Below are 19518 nucleotides of genomic sequence, written 5' to 3' on the forward strand. Positions count from 1 at the left end.
CATTTCAGGAAAGGAAAAAGAGTCGAACTGAACCACTCTAAGGACACAATATAATACATCTGTTTGTCACTGGAGCTAAGTCAACAGCGCACGTCCACTGGCTTGACCGGGCAGTGAACAGCTTAAATCTTCATTTAGCTGCATGACGTCGCCGTAGTGCGAAGCCAGATTTCTTGCGTCACAGCTGTAAGCAGCAGAACTTATTGTACATTTGAAATACGTCACAGGCTGAATGAAGAGTGCAAATTCATTATGCAAGGCTGCGATGTCACGGAATGTGCAATACTCGCAGGGCAGTCGCTCGGGGGTGGAGGGGAGGGTTTTAAAATATAAAGAAAACTTACCTGACCGGGTCCACAACACCTTGGCTCCTGGGCCGGGGTCCCGCATTCTTCTGAACAGGAACAGGCATGCTGCAGCTCCCTCCCCTCCTGTAAGCCAATCACAACGCTGCAATAGCAGCGTTGTGATTGGTGCGGAGTCCCGAACGGTGCCCAGCCGGGCACCAGTAGGGAGGCCATTTTCTCTATGTAGGCTGCATGCAGCCTACGTAGAGAAAATGTAGAGTGCGCATGACAGCTTTGGTCAGCCCCAGGGCAGACCGAGCAGTCAGGGCGCTCAGAGTGGTGCAAGCCACTCCTCCCCGACCCGCCCACCCGCCCGTCCCCAACCAGGCATACCCCTGCCGACTGCTGTCTCGCAGCGCGAGAAGCAGAAAATAAAATGGTATTTAAAATACAATTTTATTTTCTGCTTCTCACACTGCGAGAAAGCAGTGGGCGGTGCTCCAACGCCCTAATGGAACGGCTGCCACTGCCCATGGGTTAAAACTTCATTGGGCACTGTTTGGGGCCCCTTTCCATGCCCCTCCACCGACATGTTCATGGCAATGAAAAGCTTGTTGAAAAGGTGGGCCATCATCTGCACAGTGGTGCCGGCATTGGCACCGCTGCCGCGGACCACCACTTTCCCCAGCACTGCCCCATAGAGATCCAGGATCCTGGCGGTGGGCGCAGTCTTGTGTCGGGCTGGTGGCAGTCGGACCGCCAAACTCGTAATCGGGCAGTCGGACCGCCGAGGTAGCGGCGGTCGGACTGTCACCTCGAGTTGAGCGGTCTAGGGACCGCAATACTTGTAATCAGGCCCTAACTCATTTCTTTCTAAAACAATCAGAAATACTACAATTTAACTTAACCCAAACAAAACAACCAAGAATTCTAACTATATCTTCAAAAGCTGTGGCATGAGTGCACGAGTGGGAATAAGCTACACCTAAAACAATGCATGCATACATTTTCCTTCAAACATCAAGTGCCTCGAGTAATGTTTTTTAACGCACCAAGAATAAGATTGCAACTGCAGAACCATTTTTTTAAATTAGGCACTAATGTCAATCGGGAATTGATAGATTAAACAACAAACAAATGTAAAAAGAAAATGCAAATTAGGGCATGAATAGTTGACAGGTAACCTTTGCTAATAGCCTTCCAGGAAAGAATCTAACCTCATGTAGTCCCAAAACTATAATATTTGGAAATGAGACGGAGAGAGAGAGAGAAACTGTGATCTGTGTTGTTGGAAAGGGAAAACAGCAGAAAGAGGAAGCCAAAGAGCAAGACAAGGAATCAGGAGATAAAATGAGAAGAGGTAGGAGAAGATAGAGCTAGGGTAGAAGATATGGGAGCATAGAAGGAAGATAGAAGCAGAAACATAAAAAAGTAAAGGGGAGATTACTAAAAAAGAGAAATCAAGACACAGAAATCAGTGCGGAGGCCCAGAGTTGCTAAAGATTTCATTTGTGTGGTACCGAGTGATGCACAGTTGTCCAAACAGCAGCAACGACCAACATTGGCATATGAAAATGCTTTCCACCAGCCCCTGCTAAGTTATACAAAGGGAACAGATCTGCAGGGGAAGAGGACAAAAAAACACAGGTTTTGTCACAAAGCCTGATCTACTAAAGTAACGTGATCCAGTTTTGCACAAAGCCTAACACCAAGTGAAATCGGGTGCAACAAAGTGGTCAACTGATATCCGATATATCATCTGATATAACCCACCTACGTTCCACCAGGCGGCCGAACTCTCAGCGGGTGCCTCCGTGCCACGGGTGAGGTCGTTTGTTCCACAACAACACCGAAAAGAATACGGAGCACTCTCGGGGTCTTTCAATAAGATTTATTGGGCAGACGCGTTTCGGTATTGTACCTTCCTCAGTGCCCCCAATCATTACGAATTTTCTGCACAGCTTACGATCTTTCAAACAAATATCCACCCCATTGGATGGGCTACCACCAATCAGGAAACAACACCATTCTTTGTGCATCGGCATGTATCATCGGAAAGAAAAGGAGCCTCAATGTCCCACAATGCACCATCAATTGATGAAATATTAGGTTTGTAGCAACTTCGCTTTAATGTCATTTCCACTGCTAGCCACTTAATGTCTCGTTTCACGGCTGTGCATCTGCCTCGCTACCGCTGTTTTCATTGCGCACAGTGCATAAGTGCATGTAGGGAGTGAGCTTTAAACTAAACAACATATGTGCGGCTGCTTAGAGACAGGAAATTTGTGCTGGAGGTCGTCCATTAAGTACAAATACTAAGCTAGACACTGCTGGCTTGCCTTTGCTTTATAGTGCAAGGCTGAGCATGACGCAGAGCAGCAATTTTTAGCACAAGCACAACCGATGGTGTCATCAGTCGGCGGGTCTTGCTAAAGCTGGTGATGCTACATTCTTTGACCTTCGAGTGACGGGGAGCCTGCATTTCTCATGCAGTGCTTCATTGTGTGAAGGATAGTACATCTGTTACTGGGAGATAGGTGGGCAAGTGGAATTCGCTGTTTGAAAGATAGGAAACACACCCAACTGGACAGTGCAATATCACCATTGCTTTGTGGACGGTCTCATGGACCCCTTCATAGTTCAAGAACTTTCAGAGAACCAAGCTAAATTATATTTTGATATTTAATTCTAATATCCCCGTGCAACAAAGTAATTTTTGAGGCCATTTATGATTATATATGTATAATCTAAACATAGGATCAATCCAGCTGACATCTCACTAGAGTAATTTCCCTTATTCACTCATTAACTCATTCCTTATAGTTAATATGCGCGAGATACAGATTCGGAATGGAAACCAAAATCAGCCCTTGCTACAAGGTTCAACCCATTCCTACACTGCAGGAGTCTGGTGTCTCCAGACCCATGGGGGTCAGCATGGTCAGTTCATGGCAGACCATCCAGATCTGAAAGCACACCCCTGGCTTGTAGCCAACTGGGAAATGCCACAGAGGAAGACAAAAACAACTTTTTTTTTGGCTAAATTTAAGTGAAAGTGACGGCTAAGAACTAGATCCCTCTTTCATGAAATCATGCCTGTAGCAGGTTGGGACATCTGTAGAATTGGTACCTGAACTAATGTCAAATATTTTAAAGTTATAATCCACAACCACTCTTTTCTAAATTCTGTTCTCCTTTTTCTGTCATGATACAAGAACCTTTCCTCCTTCTGCAGCCTATGTTATGTTCCTCTTTCCCACCATCTCTCTGTGGCGGACCTCAAAATCACTCAGTCGTGCTGGACGTCTATTTCTCTGCTGCTTTCCTCCCCTAACCCACTTAAATGTTCTTCTGCTTTCAGAGCTTTCTTTTTTTTCTCTCCCCTTCTTTTTCAACATAACCTTTTCCCCTCAGTTTATCTGTGTTCATATTTTAGTATTAGCTTCTGTTTGTAATTTTTTTTAATGCTTAGGACCGTATTCACAAAGATTTTGCTGTGACTTACTCTTGTAGTACTCATGGCTTACTCCTGGAATTCAGTAGTAAGCCAGGAGAAGAGCACACTTACACACAACAAAGTCTTTCTATTTTTTACGCCCAACTTTATAACTTTTAAAGAACAGGCAGAACTATACCTCGTCTCTGAATATGAAGTGGCCAATTTACAAAAGCATGTATGAGTCCAGGAAGTATCACGAGAGGAATACTCTTTGACATGCTCCTACATGCCTTCATGAATTGGCCCTGAAATGTCCAACTTCATTTCAGTAAACGTGCAAAGAGGTGACTTGTACCTCTTTATGTTCTATATAAATTGAAACATGACATAGTTAAATAAAAGTGCATAAACGGGTACACTAATTTCTATTTATACTAATTGTATGTGGTGCTCCGGCCCATTTGAGTATCTCGCAATTATCTACTGGAACCCACTCTGGTCAGATGGACCTTTTTACTTGCCCAATAGCGTGGAGGGAAAAACACACAATTATCAATTACTGTCCGCAATTTGCCATAATCAAGGACTCGAGACTTAATCTCTTGGCTCTCTGGTTTTTATTATCAGCATGAAGATTTGCAGATACAAAGTCCTCAATACGAGGCACAACAAGTACATAGGCACTAACACAAAAGCTACTCTACGGAGAATCCGCATACGGCTAAAAATAACTAAAAGTACAATCTCTAAAAGCATGAGGTAGAACACCACCAAGCAAATGTCGATACTAGGGACACTGAACCATACCATCTCTGTCCCTACTCTGCACTAGATGACATCCCTACTTAGCAATCCCTTGAGACCCTCATCGAATAAAAGGTGTCAGAGTGAAACTTCATAAGAAGACTTCACTTAGAGAGCTGGTCTAAGTTGCCCCCTCTATCTCTTCGCCTAGCCTTCCTCTGCTCAGGGCTGCTCTGATCTGCCTCCACCCTCGGGGCGCTGTCCCTAATACAGAACCCCAAATCCCAGAACACGCCCTTTGCGCCTCCTCTTCTCCGGGGTCGTCTTTCAGTAAATTTCCACAGAGCGCTGTCCAGTTCCATCGTCCATCGCTTGGCCTTGAGTCCCAGACGCCATCCGCACTAGGAGTTACGATTGGCACATTCCAATACACTCCCATGTCTGGCTTTTACTACATAAGTCAATTTGTGAACAAAGAGCTTCTCTACTAACGAGCAACTGTCCTTGCACCTGGGGTGAGATCATGCAAAGCAGACATTCTTCACATCTTTTAAGTTGCAATTTACTACAGCCTAAAACCTCTACTGGAATAAATCCTTTTTGGCCTATTGCCCTTGGCTAACATAAGAAAATACCAGGCCTTTCGCCTCAACGATATATGCGAATTCTGGCCACTACTTCGGTTACACAAGCAGGTTTCAATCACAGTATTGACATTTACGTCTTTCTTTCATGTGTGGTCAAGCTAAACAAACTACAGACACGAAGTCTAGGGTGCACATTTCTAACACCACATTACATTTCACATAAACTAAACTCTATACATTTCTCCAATACGTTTACAATGGGCTTGTACATAGCTAGCACTTCTATTAAAATCGATATAGGTTATACAATTCGTAATACACTGCACACAAGATACCTGGATACACATTTGATTATATGCGGGTGCCGACTAACAGTGAGTATAATGCACCCCTACAATTTTCAAACTTTTAAGCGCTACATCAGTTCCCCCCTTTGATGACATCCGTCATCACACCATTACATTTCTCTTCTTTAGAACTGATTTAAACCGCGCTAGTCATAACCTTGCCATGTCGAACTCCCTCTAGTTTCTTAAGACTCTCATATTGCTGCTCCTGGAGCTTCGCCATCCTTTTCTCGTTTGCCTTAAGAGCCCTCTCAACCTTGCCTCCTTGATACCACTTCCATGCCTTCACGCATCCCCACAAACAAATCACGCAAACCACAGCAATGATAATTGGCTTCAACACTGATCCCAGAAATCCTCTTCCCAAATTCGCAAACCAGGTTCCCACTCTTCCAAAGCCTAATCCAATCTTCTCCCACACATTCTCCTCCGTCAAATCCATAATCTCCTTGTGAATAGTCGTGATGTTATCTATGTACTTCCCTATCTCCTTCGTGTTGTCTGGAATATATGTGCAGCATTCCTGAACCTTCAATAATTTGCAGACTCCGCCCTCTTTGGCTAATAACACATCTAAAGCAAGGCGATTCTGCATAACCATATTCCGTATCGACAACATCTCTACAGCCACAAACAACAAAGATCTCGCCGTGTTCATAGACAACTCATCAACCACAGTCGCCAACCTCCTGATCTTCACATCATTCAACACCACACCCATACTAGGTATCATTGCTCCGTATATGTCCCCAATCACTGCACCAGCGTTCGTAGCCCTACGTTTCCTGGACTGTCGCTTCGTCTCTAACAACTCCAAGTCCTCGGTGTGATAGATCTTCGGGAATATAATGGCCAAATAGCATATGCCATACCAATTCGCAGGTAGCCTGACATAAGCATTCTTCCCACATACATAATATACTGTCGGAATTACCTCTACTGGACCTACCATAAAATTCTTAGCAGAAGCTTCCACTGTGAAGGTCTGAGAACAAGTGCTATGTCCTACTGCGACCTTATCCGTATCGGATTGAGGCCGTCCAATACACAAATTCCCTCTCTGTACCTCATCTAACGCTATTGGTCCATAACTTCCCTTGGATCTGTGAGCCCTCTCCTCGTCTGTCCAATCTACTGGACTATCTCCGGTGTGTCGTGTCTGGGTCAACTTTCTGTATCGGTCCTCTACCTGATCTATGAATTTCTTCTCTATCTCAGATAACGCACATGTCAGGTTATTCCTGTGAGCATGCGCCGTATCCAACTTCATAGTCGGTCTAAAATACTTCAGGAGTCTGTCCTCTTTCTTATTAGAATCATATTTGTTCAAATGCTTGATTGCTGGAACTTCAGGAAGTACCGTATCAAAATTTGAAAAGAAATACTCGAACTGTCTCCTGTCATAAAATAAACTGAGTAATAAACTACAAGAAATCCCATAAGTCAATGGGAGATGATGATACTTGATACCCTCATCCACTGAAGCAGGCAACTGCATACACACATAGCAATCCTTCACATCCATCGCATCAACATACTCATACAGCAACCTTGCATACGCATTAAGCTTGAAATCACCCTTGGACAAATCCATGTGGAGTCTGCGATCATCCCTCATCTTCGATATTTCCTGTTCTCTAATGCTGACACCACTCTGCCCTGGGGTAATAGGTGTGGGTGCTCCCTGAACCTTCCCCTCTTGCCTGTGAGCCACCATGTATGAACTTATCACTACCGCAAATATGGTGACTATCACAACTCCTACCAACGTGCCTACTATCAATTTAGCCCTACGATGTGGGTTTGCAGGATCTGCCATCTTCGGAATGTACTCAGCGTCCAATACAGTCTCTGAAAGGGTATGTCTCTTTCTCATCAGTGTCTCTTTCGTGAACTTTAGGCAAACCTCCCTAACTTTTCTTCGTTCTATAACGGAAAAATCCCTAAATTTGTTCTTCTTCCGCTCGGATCTAGGTTATCTTCTTCTCTGCTTGCAACCTTCTCAAATCAATCTAACATAAGCGCTGGTCCCAACAGCTCCAAGACTCCCTGCAATATTTCGAGCTTAAGAATGATCAGTTCTTGTGGATCTGGCACAGTCGTGAACGTCGGGAACTCCAAATTGTCCAAGATCATACCTCGAATGACACTTAGGAATGGCGGACTCGGAATATGAATCGTCAAAATTCCTTCGATCTCCAATCCCGGAACCTTCAGCAACACTTCCACCCTCTGGAGCGGGACACTGTTGACCAATGTCATCGACCTCAACCTTCCCGTGCTCGGTAACCCTGGCATCAGTCACTTGATATGCCCACTCGGGTGAAGCGTACTTCCGACTTGGCACTCTTGTTCTCTTTGATCTTCTCACACCTTGAGGATTCTCCTCATCCCCTGATTCTTCTTCTGGTTCTTCCGAAACTGGTGCAAGGTCTGTGTCCGGAGCCAACCTCAGGTTTACCCGGTTCTGTCTTGCGGGCCAAACCCTTTCTGCTTCGGTGGCACCTCCGGTCTTCTCCCCGATACCCTGTGCACTGACTTCCTCTTCTTCGCCCGAACTCGATTCTGTACTACCCACTGCACCTCTTGCTATTTCGCCGGTTTCTGGGTCAGTACTTCTTTCACGTTCTTCCTCAACTCGATTCAGTGCACCATCAGCCGCTTCAGCAACCCTTACAGCTTGACTGGCCCTCTCAGGAGGCTCTGTCGGCTCACTGGGATCCTTGTTCTCGAGAGGGGCTGTATCTTCCAAGGGTGCTGGAACTCTACGGGTATGAGAAGCATGCACCCAGTTCGGTAAACCTCCACACTTGACAGCGGTGTTCGTGACAAGGATCACTTGGAAAGGGCCGCGCCACCTAGCATCCAAACAACTCTTCCTCACGTGCTTTCGGACTAGGACCCAATCGCCTGGGTCCAAGTCGTGGCACCGGTCACTCGCAGCTGGAACCGTTGCTGTCTGCACCTGCTGAGACACAGAACGGACCACGTCAGCAAGGCCTTTACAATAGTCCAGGATCATATCATCAGTGATATTTATCAGGGCAGTAGCAGGTATTGTAGGCAAACGCATCGCTCTTCCCATGAGGATTTCATGGGGTGACAACCCAGTCCTTCTATCAGGCACACTTCGGAGGCTCATAAGGACCAAAGGTAATGCATCAGGCCATTTCAGAGACGTAGACGAACACACTTTCGCCATCCGAGCCTTCAGAGTCCCATTCACCTGCTCCACTATCCCTGAAGCTTCTGGTCTATAGCTACAGTGTAACTTCTGGTCTATATTCAAAGCAGCACAAAGCAACTTCATAACTTCGCTGTGGAAATGAGTTCCTCTGTCCGATTCAAAGGACGTCGGGAACCCGTACCTTGGAATGAGTTCTCTCAATAATAGTTTCGCTACTGTGAGTGTGTCACATCTGCGTGTAGGGTACGCCTCCACCCACCTGGAAAAGACACATACTATCACTAATATGTACCTCAACCCATTACACTTCGGCATTTCGACAAAATCCAACTGCATCCTATTGAAAGGTCCCCCTGACCTCCCTATGTGGCTCAACGTCACAGCAGTTCTTTTCCCTACATTCATCTGTTGACAAGTGATACACCTCTGGCACACAGTTTCAGCCACTGCACGAAACTTCGGGTTGTACCAAGTCTGACGAAACACTCTCATCATGGCATCCCTACCCAGATGTACAGCACCATGTATCAACCTCGCCATGGGATTCAACAAACTTTCCGGCAACACTGCTCGTCCATCATTCGAAACCCATATATCCACATCTCCCTTCTCACATCCAGCTCGTATCCAACTGTCACGTTCCTGATCCGAGACCCCTTCCTGAAGCTGTTTCAGTTCCTCCCATGAGTCGGCCATTGCTAACATCTGACCGTACACCACCTCCTCCCCAGTTTCCTCAACGTGGGTCTCAGTGAAGTTGCATCCCTGTTCTGCACAAAATCGGGCTACTTCATCAGCATAGTTATTTCCCAACGAAACAAAATCGTTCCCCTTTGTGTGTGCAGCACATTTAACAACAGCAATTTCATCAGGACCTTGCAATGCTTTTAACAATTTCCGCACATGATCACCATTTCTTATAGGAGAACCTGAAGACGTCATAAACCCTCTCTGGGACCATAGCTGTCCGAAGTCATGAACCACACCAAACCCATACTGGCTGTCCGTGTAAATAGTTACACGGATCTTGTCGGCTGCCAAACAGGCACGAGTCAAAGCAATAAGCTCAGCCACCTGTGCGGAGTGTACTCCTTCTAAACAAGCGGCTTCAACCACACCCGTGATGGTGCATACAGCAAACGCTGCTCTCAGTCGACCGACACTGTCTCTTAAACATGAACCATCTACAAAGAAAATCTCATCTGACACTGGGAGCGGTTCATCGACAATGTCGGGTCTCGGTTTGGTGCATAGTTCAGTCACATCGAGACAATCATGGTCCTCACAATCTTCATTATCATCTATAATTGGAATAGGTAACAATGTAGCAGGATTTAAAACAGCACACCTCTTCAATGTCACATTATCGGCTGCAAGGATAACTTGCTCATAACGAGTCAGCCTATTATTCGTGAGGTGCTGTGTTTTAGTCCTAGTCATCAACAATTCAACAGAGTGTGGCACATGTACAGTAAGAGGATGACCCATCACAATGCTCTCACATCTCTCGATGCTGACACCTGTTGCCGCAACGGATCTGAGACATCCGGGCAACGCAGAAGCTACTGGATCTAAAGTAGCTGAGAAATAAGCAACTGGTCTACGGACACCTCCATGATTCTGGGTTAACACTGCTAATGCGCAACCTCCTCTTTCGCAGCAGAACAATGCAAATGCCTTGTTGTAATCCGGCATTCCCAACGCAGGAGCGCTACATAAGGCTTCTCTCAGCCTCAGAAATGATTTCAAACAGTCGTCGTCCCATGGTACCGGATCACTTACATCCTTTCGCGTCAGCCGCTGTAAAGGCTTCGCTTCAAAGGAAAAGTTTGGGATCCACTGGCGGCAATAACCCACCATTCCCAAAAACATTCTAACTTCCCTCTGCGTCGAGGGAACTGGCATTCTCAGAATCGCATCAATGCGATCTGGAGACACCTTCCTTTTACCCTTCTCAATTCTGTGCCCCAAATACTGTACCTCAGGTAAACAGTATTGCAGCTTGTTTGGAGACACCTTGTGACCGTTCTCTCCCAGGAAATTCAACAACGCAATGGTATCGACCCTGCAAGCGTCTTCTGTCTCTGACGCAACAAGCAGGTCGTCAATGTATTGCACCAAAACAGAGTTTTTCGGCAACACAAGACCTTCAAGATTCTTCTTTAAGAGCTGATTAAAAATTGACGGGCTCTCCGTATACCCCTGTGGGATACGACACCACGTTAATATACGATTCTCTAGCCTAAATGCAAAAAGAAATCTACTCTCTTCATGTAGGGGAATCGAAACGAATGCCTGACACAAGTCAATCACTGTGAACCATCCAGCTTCGCATGGGATCTGGAACAGTATCACAGATGGATTCGGTACCACTGGACAACATGGAACAACTATATCGTTTATTTTCCGCAGGTCTTGCACTATCCTAAACTTCCCGCTTGGTTTCTGCAGTCCCATAATGGGTGAGTTACATGGACTACCCATGATCTCCACCAGTATTCCCTGCCTAATCATAGACTCGATCACAGGTTTGATCCCTGCAACTGTTTCAGGCGACAGTTTATACTGGGGTGTTCTCGGGAATTCCGCGTTCGGCTTAACCTGTATTCTCACTGGTTCCACTCCCCTGACTAAGCCGATCTCCTCTCCGCTTAGATCCCACACATCGGTCGATACAGACTCCCTCAAATCCGGTGGAAGCTCCTCCACTGTCAAAGCCGGGTACATTTCCACGCACACCCGCTGATTTGCAACCTTAAAGGTCGCATCATCATCCCTCGTCTGTACCTCTACTCCTTTCGGGGTACAGTAGATTGTGCAATTGAGCTTACACAATAAATCTCTTCCCAACAGACAAACAGGACTAGAATCGCACACCACGAACTGATGTCGATCCCTAAAGTTTCCTATCCTGACTGGAATCGGTTCCGTTAAGGGGCTCACTAGCCTCTTGTTCGCCACTCCAACCACTTGTATGCATTCCCCCGAAAGGGCTACCCCCGGAACTACTGCTGATCTTATAGTTGACCTGGTAGCCCCCGTATCTACCAAAAAGGTAGTAGGGTGTCCATCGAGTTCTGCTTCCACAAAGGGTCCTCTCTGATCTACCTCTAGAATAGCCCTAAGTATGCAATCATCATCCTGACCTAAACTTAGCTGCGCCAGCAAGTCTGCATCCCTCTCCTCTCCTACTTCGAACATGGGCATCTGCAAATAAGTCCGAGCTCCCTGCTGTATGTTCTGCATCCGGGGTGGCTGGGGAACCTGCACCTGCGAGACGCCGGTCCCCCCTTGCATCATTCTCGGTACAGTCACCGTCTGTACCTGTTCCGCCCCAGGGACCTGACCCATTCCTCCCTCCATCTGCGGCTGATTATAGGGGTTCAAGGGACACTCGCGCCTCCAATGTCCCACCTGGTGACACTGGTGACAAGCTGTCGTCTTCTTCAAGATTGCTACATCTATGCCTGTCCTAGGGTCAACGGGCCTCGGCCTTCCCTGACCCTGCGCGTTCTGATTCCCTGTCTGATAGTTTCCCTGTCTCCGCCCCACCGGACCCCCATTCAGCGGTCCCTGAGCAGCTTGCATCTGAATGAGCAATAAGTTATCCTTCATCTTCTTGTGCTTGGACTCAATCTCATCCGTGCAGTACCTAGCATACCGCAAGATCTCGTCTACAGGCTTATTCTGCCAACAGATCAAATGCTGCTGTATCATAAGACTGACCTCGGGCTTCAAACCCAGCACGAACTTAGACACAAACTGTCCCATGTCCTTCGTTTCCAGCTCATCTAAACCACTGTACTGCTTAAAAGCCTTCAAAAGTCTCTCGTAGAATTCATGTACTGTCTCCTTTGGCTCCTGCACCGTCCTGTCTATCTTCACCCAATCGATGTCTTGGGGTGAAACCTTCGATTTCAACCAAGTAATTACTTTATCGTACAGCCTCATCACTACGGGCGACGGACCATTTGTAATCATGTTCCTATCAGGCTCATAGTCCGGCCAATCAACAGCAATTTTACATGCGTTCCACAAGTCCCCTGGAACCACAATATCGAATAAGGTGTTCAGGTCTATCCACAACACCTTCGAAATCTTAACAAAACGCTCAACTTGCTTGTACCACTCTGCAGGCTTCTCTCTGAGCCTGGGAAAATCATTTGTAAATGATGCCAAATCCCCCCTGCTCCATGGTACATGCACATATCCTCCATTCGCCACTTCCCTAAGGGGAAAGGTCTTAGCTAATAGCAACCCCTCTGCCGGAGTTCCTCCTTCCGCTCCTCTCGAGGTCTTTTTCTTTGACCATTTCTCTTCCCATTTATCAAGCGTCAACCATGGCCGCATGGCTAGGACCAGTTCTCTAGTATGTGACCTCAGTCCAACAACCCTCTTCTCCTCTAGCTCCCGCTCTGTATAATGCATCCTATGGCTTCCTTGCAACGCTCTAGTCTTGGACAGATCCACACCATATTCCTTCGCCAATCCCCTCAATTTCTCGTGTGCCATTCGTGCTTTCCGCGTCACATCTTTCGCCACGAAAAACAGGTCATCGGGACTGTAGGATACTATCCTCTCAAGAGGTAAACTTCCATATATAATTTCATCTGCCTCTGCCTTAAGCCTCACTACGTCTATCATCCCTGCCTTCAAGGCTCCTTTCAACACCTGACAACTTGCTCCACGTCCCTCATCATATTCACATTCTGGCTCCTTCTCCCTCCTCTCTTCTGGTGGTTCTACGGGAGCAGAAGGGCTCTGAAAGGCAACTGGAGTTGTCCCCGCCTTGCCCATGTTCCAGGTCATTTGCTTCTTTGGCGGTACCCATGACCTCAAATCTGATCTCGACTCCATCAGAGTCCTCGGCCTCTCCGATCTCTGGTCTTCCTCGCCCCTAGATGTGTCTGACACCGCTGCTAATGGTGTACTCCATTGTACAGGGCTTGGAGGTCGGGCCGTTGCCCCTTCCAACTCACTTTCCCCGCTTTCTCTCCTCGTTCTTTCTGCCACTCGTTCTGACCTCTCTCTTTCCTCTGATTCCGGACTGTATATCGACACAATCGGTCCAATGGTGACCGGTACCCTCAAGGCATCCGGTAACCTCATCTCTCTTTCAATCCTCCCACTAGCCTCAGACTGACCCTGTGAACTCGCTGTTTCGAACGAAACCAACCCTTCCACTCGGGACTCAGGCTGGATTGTTACCCTCCTAGAGTCTCCCCTCTCACCCCACCTATCATCCTCTTCATCTGGATTATAAGGGGGTGGTCTCTCGTCTAGCAATCTTTGCAATACCCCATCATCAGAATCACTATCTTCCTCTTTCTGTGCTTTCCCATGCCTTATCCCAGTCTCCTCCATTAGCGCGGGATACAGTTTCGCTTCCTCAATTGTCTGCACTCTCCATCTTTTCTCCGCTGCGTCCCACTTGGCATCCTGAAATGCCCTAATCGACTTCCTCATTCTCTCCTGACTTCTTCCCTTTTCCTTATCATGCGCTGCTCTAATCCACGCATGTAATGCTTCAAACTGTGCTGTTCTTGGCAAGGGTTTTAAGGACCCCATCACCGTCTTCAGTTGGTACAGCACTGCTAGTCTAAATGAGCCGTACCTCGGGAAAGCTAATTCCCCTTCACCTTGTGTCACCTTGTGCCAATTCTCAATCCAAACTATAGTATGTAACCCCACATTCTGTGCCATGTAATGTGCCGGGGTATCCTCGGGAGGGGCTTCTTCTCCCCCACGAACCACCACATGCTTATCGCCTCTACACAACTCTCGCAAAGCCCTAAGGCACTTCATAATGAGCGAATTCGATCTCGCGCTCTATTTACTTCTTGTTCTCGAATCCTCCAATAACAGCGCGACTCACACCAACCGGCCTATCACAGCGCGACACTCTCTGACGTCACCTTCCTTCGCTCGCAGCAGTTCCCTTCTCCAAAACTCGTTTCACGCTTACTCACGTCCCATTCACACACTGAAATAACTAATTAAGTTACTTCTCTGGCTGTCCGTCCACAGCCTCTGACTGTTCGTCCACAGTCTCTCGACCTTGTTGACCTCAATTGGCGCCCGTCTGCCCCCGTCCGGCCAGACAGATCGCCTCTGATAGGTTACTAACACTCCAATCTGCACACCACAACCCACGACCAGCGTTAAGTTGCCATACACACACGCATTCGTTCCCCCTATCTCGGTCCAGGTGATCGATGGTACCTCACGATCTCCTTTGGGTGGTCAACAAAATCTATCTCAGGTGTCTTCTACACCACAATTCCCGGGCTGCGCGCGCTCACAGCCTGTTCTCACAATCACACGACATACACAACAACTCCGCAAGACATCACACAACAAATCAACACCGCAATCTACAACATCTCATTTTCATACTCACTCCTGGAACTGCTGCTTTCCGCCGTGCTGCTACTCGCCGTCGATGCTCATCTGCTGCCGTCTGCCGCTCGCCATCTGATGATTCAGCATCACTTATCGTCTCTTGGGCCTCAAGGGTCACTTATCCTTATCTAATCTTCCCTCGCTATCAGTAAGAAACCATCCTCGTTTGCTACCAACTGCTCCGGCCCATTTGAGTATCTCGCAATTATCTACTGGAACCCACTCTGGTCAGATGGACCTTTTTACTTGCCCAATAGCGTGGAGGGAAAAACACACAATTATCAATTACTGTCCGCAATTTGCCATAATCAAGGACTCGAGACTTAATCTCTTGGCTCTCTGGTTTTTATTATCAGCATGAAGATTTGCAGATACAAAGTCCTCAATACGAGGCACAACAAGTACATAGGCACTAACACAAAAGCTACTCTACGGAGAATCCGCATACGGCTAAAAATAACTAAAAGTACAATCTCTAAAAGCATGAGGTAGAACACCACCAAGCAAATGTCGATACTAGGGACACTGAACCATACCATCTCTGTCCCTACTCTGCACTAGATGACATCCCTACTTAGAAATCCCTTGAGACCCTCATCGAATAAAAGGTGTCAGAGTGAAACTTCATAAGAAGACTTCACTTAGAGAGCTGGTCTAAGTTGCCCCCTCTATCTCTTCGCCTAGCCTTCCTCTGCTCAGGGCTGCTCTGATCTGCCTCCACCCTCGGGGCGCTGTCCCTAATACAGAACCCCAAATCCCAGAACACGCCCTTTGCGCCTCCTCTTCTCCGGGGTCGTCTTTCAGTAAATTTCCACAGAGCGCTGTCCAGTTCCATCGTCCATCGCTTGGCCTTGAGTCCCAGACGCCATCCGCACTAGGAGTTACGATTGGCACATTCCAATACACTCCCATGTCTGGCTTTTACTACATAAGTCAATTTGTGAACAAAGAGCTTCTCTACTAACGAGCAACTGTCCTTGCACCTGGGGTGAGATCATGCAAAGCAGACATTCTTCACATCTTTTAAGTTGCAATTTACTACAGCCTAAAACCTCTACTGGAATAAATCCTTTTTGGCCTATTGCCCTTGGCTAACATAAGAAAATACCAGGCCTTTCGCCTCAACGATATATGCGAATTCTGGCCACTACTTCGGTTACACAAGCAGGTTTCAATCACAGTATTGACATTTACGTCTTTCTTTCATGTGTGGTCAAGCTAAACAAACTACAGACACGAAGTCTAGGGTGCACATTTCTAACACCACATTACATTTCACATAAACTAAACTCTATACATTTCTCCAATACGTTTACAATGGGCTTGTACATAGCTAGCACTTCTATTAAAATCGATATAGGTTATACAATTCGTAATACACTGCACACAAGATACCTGGATACACATTTGATTATATGCGGGTGCCGACTAACAGTGAGTATAATGCACCCCTACAATTTTCAAACTTTTAAGCGCTACATCAGTGGCTATGCCTGTCACATTCCCATTTTTAGATGTATTGGGACAAATTCACATACACAAGTATGAGTACATAAACCAGTACTACAGTGGCATTACATTACGTACACCAAACTCCATTTGTAAATTGTCCCCTATGTGTGAACTAGATGAATTTGCAAAAAAGCATGCTATGGTCTTATCCAAGATGGCCCTATCAATGCCAGATTTTCTGGGTGACCACTGACTCTGTAAATAAGTTAAAATAAGATCCATTGTGTGTAAATTTATCTTATGTGGCTGTCCTAAAACTCTGTCATGCAGGGAGCCTGCCTACATCGATCACCTATGTTATAGACCTTCCACCATCAACAAACCAAAATGGAGATCTGCTGTGGTGCTGCAGCCTTGCCCAAGCTACAGGAGGAAATGATACATTTGATGGGCCATCTGTAGTAACGTCTTCTGGTGCAAAGTGCTACGTCTACGCTGTCCCGTCACGCTAAGCACTGAATTCTTCTCCCTACAGGGCAGCAAGGAGCGGCACCACTGGCAGAGCCACAATATCAAGCAGAGCGGAGTGGATGACATGGTCCTTCTGTCCAAGATAACAGAGGACGCCATTGTGGAAAATCTGAAGAAGCGTTTCATGGACGACTACATCTTCGTATCCTTTGTAGAGACAGACGCAGACTCAAGGAGTGTTAGGACAGAGACAAGGAACATGAACATGGCTTTGTTGCCATTCTGTTACATTCATGGTGACAATTGTTAATTCAGCTCAGACATTATGTTTTTATCAGACAACTGACTGCACAAGAGGCGATGCCTCTGCACATTAGTCATAGTCATCTGGTTGTCTGTGGAAGGGGGCGGAGCTTCATGGTTGACCTACTTGTGCTAGTTTTAGAACACATTAATTCCGGTTTTATGCAACGTGTGATCTTCTAAGATGACTTCATCTTCCTGTGCTTTAGACAGTTACACACTCCGAATGGGGTTTTCTCTTGAAAAAGCTGCTCTAAATGTAACAATGATGATCATTATTGTAAAATGGGGTGCTGGTGACAGTCTGCTACGTAAATTTCTTAATAGGGTTCATTTTAGGAAATTAACAGCTGTATAATAGCACCAACAATCATTATTTTTTCATTTACCTGTGTAATTACCAAGAAACTTTACAAATAGTCAACAGTCTAAAGAACATCAATCAATGAAACACACTTTTACCCAATCCCATTTTGAAATTGCTAAATGATCCCAGAATGTAGTTTTAAGATCTCTACAACCATATGCAGTATTTTTATTAGAGGCACCATAGTGTGAATATCACATCTTACTATTGTCAGCGTCACCTATTATGTGTTTTAAAAGCTTCTCACCCATTTAAATCATTACAGACCGAGCAGTCATCAGGATAATCTAATATGCAGCAAAGCACCTGCACTACGGGTGAAGGAGCCATAAGTGTCTTGTAACATGACATAACATAACATGCTTTAACCATTGACAACCCTTCATGCAGTAGTCCGTTCACTACAGGACCAATGGTCACAGTGACTGTCATTCTATCATACTGAGGGCGGACTACTGTTACTTATTTTCTCCCCATAAGTCTGTCATGTGAGGTGTGGCAGACCCGGTCAGGGAAAATGTTAAATGGTCCCCAAGCTCAGTGAGCATTTAAATTTTTTTTCAGAAAAACAAACAATTTACTTACCTTTGGTAATGGGCTTTCTGGTGAATACTCTATGGCCAATGTGTAACAGAGTTCCATACACATGACTAGCCACTTTGCAAGGGTCCTCTTTTGCACACCCTTTCCTTTCTTTATTTCGGTGAAAATCACATGCCGATTCATTAACTTAATAGTCTTTTGTGTGGTCAATGTAAAAAAACATAGACCTTTTAGGGATAAGTAGATGGAGCCTCTCCTCCTCCTTCAAAGGGTGAGGTGGGACAAAAAAATGCCAGCAGATTAACTGATTAACCCCTTCCCCGCTCATGACGGAACCGTTCCGTCATGAGCCACGGTTGCCGTGTGCTCATGACGGAACGGTTCCGTCATGACACGACCGTTGGCGGCCGCTCCACCTACGCGGCGCTGTTTCCCCGCCTGTGCGGGGGGACAACGCAAATGGGCGGAGTCATGACGGAACCGTTCCGTCATGAGCACAGATCAACCGTGGCTCATGACGGAGCGGCTCCGTCATGAGCACAGGCCCGCCGCACTGCCCCCCTGCCCCCCCCAGTGCTGCAGCGGAATGTCCGCAGCAGCGAAGGGGTTAACCAACATGGAAGGAAGTCATGAGCTGCGGCTAGAAGGCTGCCCTGATTGTCAGTGTCAGTTTGTCTAAAAACACAGGAGCTGTTGGAGGTTGTAGGAAGAGCGCAGGCAGCTTACTCAAGCAACATGCTAGCTTAATCGCACTAAGTAAAATGGTTTTAAGCATCAAGATTTGTAAAGAATTACTGTGCAATATGAGCTCAAAAGGCATGCACATTAGAAATATTAGAACCAAGTTCCTGTCCAATTGAGGAATAACAAATAGTGGTAATGGGGGGAAACGTGTGTGAAACCAAATGCATCAAGATCATTAACTTAAAGACAGTTAGTCAGACAAACATGGAAAGGTCATAAGAATTGATAATTAACCTTTCACTTTGGCCACAGCAAGGCCTTGCTGGGCTAACAAAAGAAAAAACAAAAGAATATCAGAATATCTGTACTGCAAGGGGTCGTGTTTCATTCACCACACCAAGCGACGAATTTTCACAGGGCCCAGCATCAAAGGGCGTGTGGTGGCAAAGGTGACATCGACCACCTTCGCTGGCAAACCAACAGAATCCACTTCCTACTGCTCAATTTCCACACATGGAGAAGTAGTTTGTGGAGACTTGGATGAAGGACCCTTTCTTGCTTCTGAGACAGTAGGTCCACCCTAAGTGCAAGCCTGATCACAGGTCAAAGACTCAGGCTCATGACCACTGGGTACCACAGCCCCCTGGTCCAGTCTGAGGTGATAAGAATGACTTGGGGCCTAGCTTTATTAATATTTCTCAGTAC

At 46.4% G+C, this 19518-nt stretch overlaps 1 protein-coding gene across 1 annotated transcript in view; it reads left to right on the top strand.

Annotated features, from left to right (window-relative positions):
* Window positions 1–19518, top strand: part of MYO1F (myosin IF) — a 241106-nt gene that overhangs the window by 79785 nt on the left and 141803 nt on the right. The window contains exon 2 of the mRNA XM_085638355.1: window positions 16981–17118. Within this exon, the coding sequence (XP_085494481.1) occupies window positions 16981–17118 (138 nt within the window). The remainder of the gene's footprint in view (window positions 1–16980; window positions 17119–19518) is intronic.

The sequence above is a fragment of the Triturus cristatus genome, chromosome 12 (genome assembly GCF_964204655.1).
Source record: "Triturus cristatus chromosome 12, aTriCri1.1, whole genome shotgun sequence".
In the NCBI taxonomy this organism is placed as follows: Eukaryota; Metazoa; Chordata; class Amphibia; order Caudata; family Salamandridae; genus Triturus; species Triturus cristatus.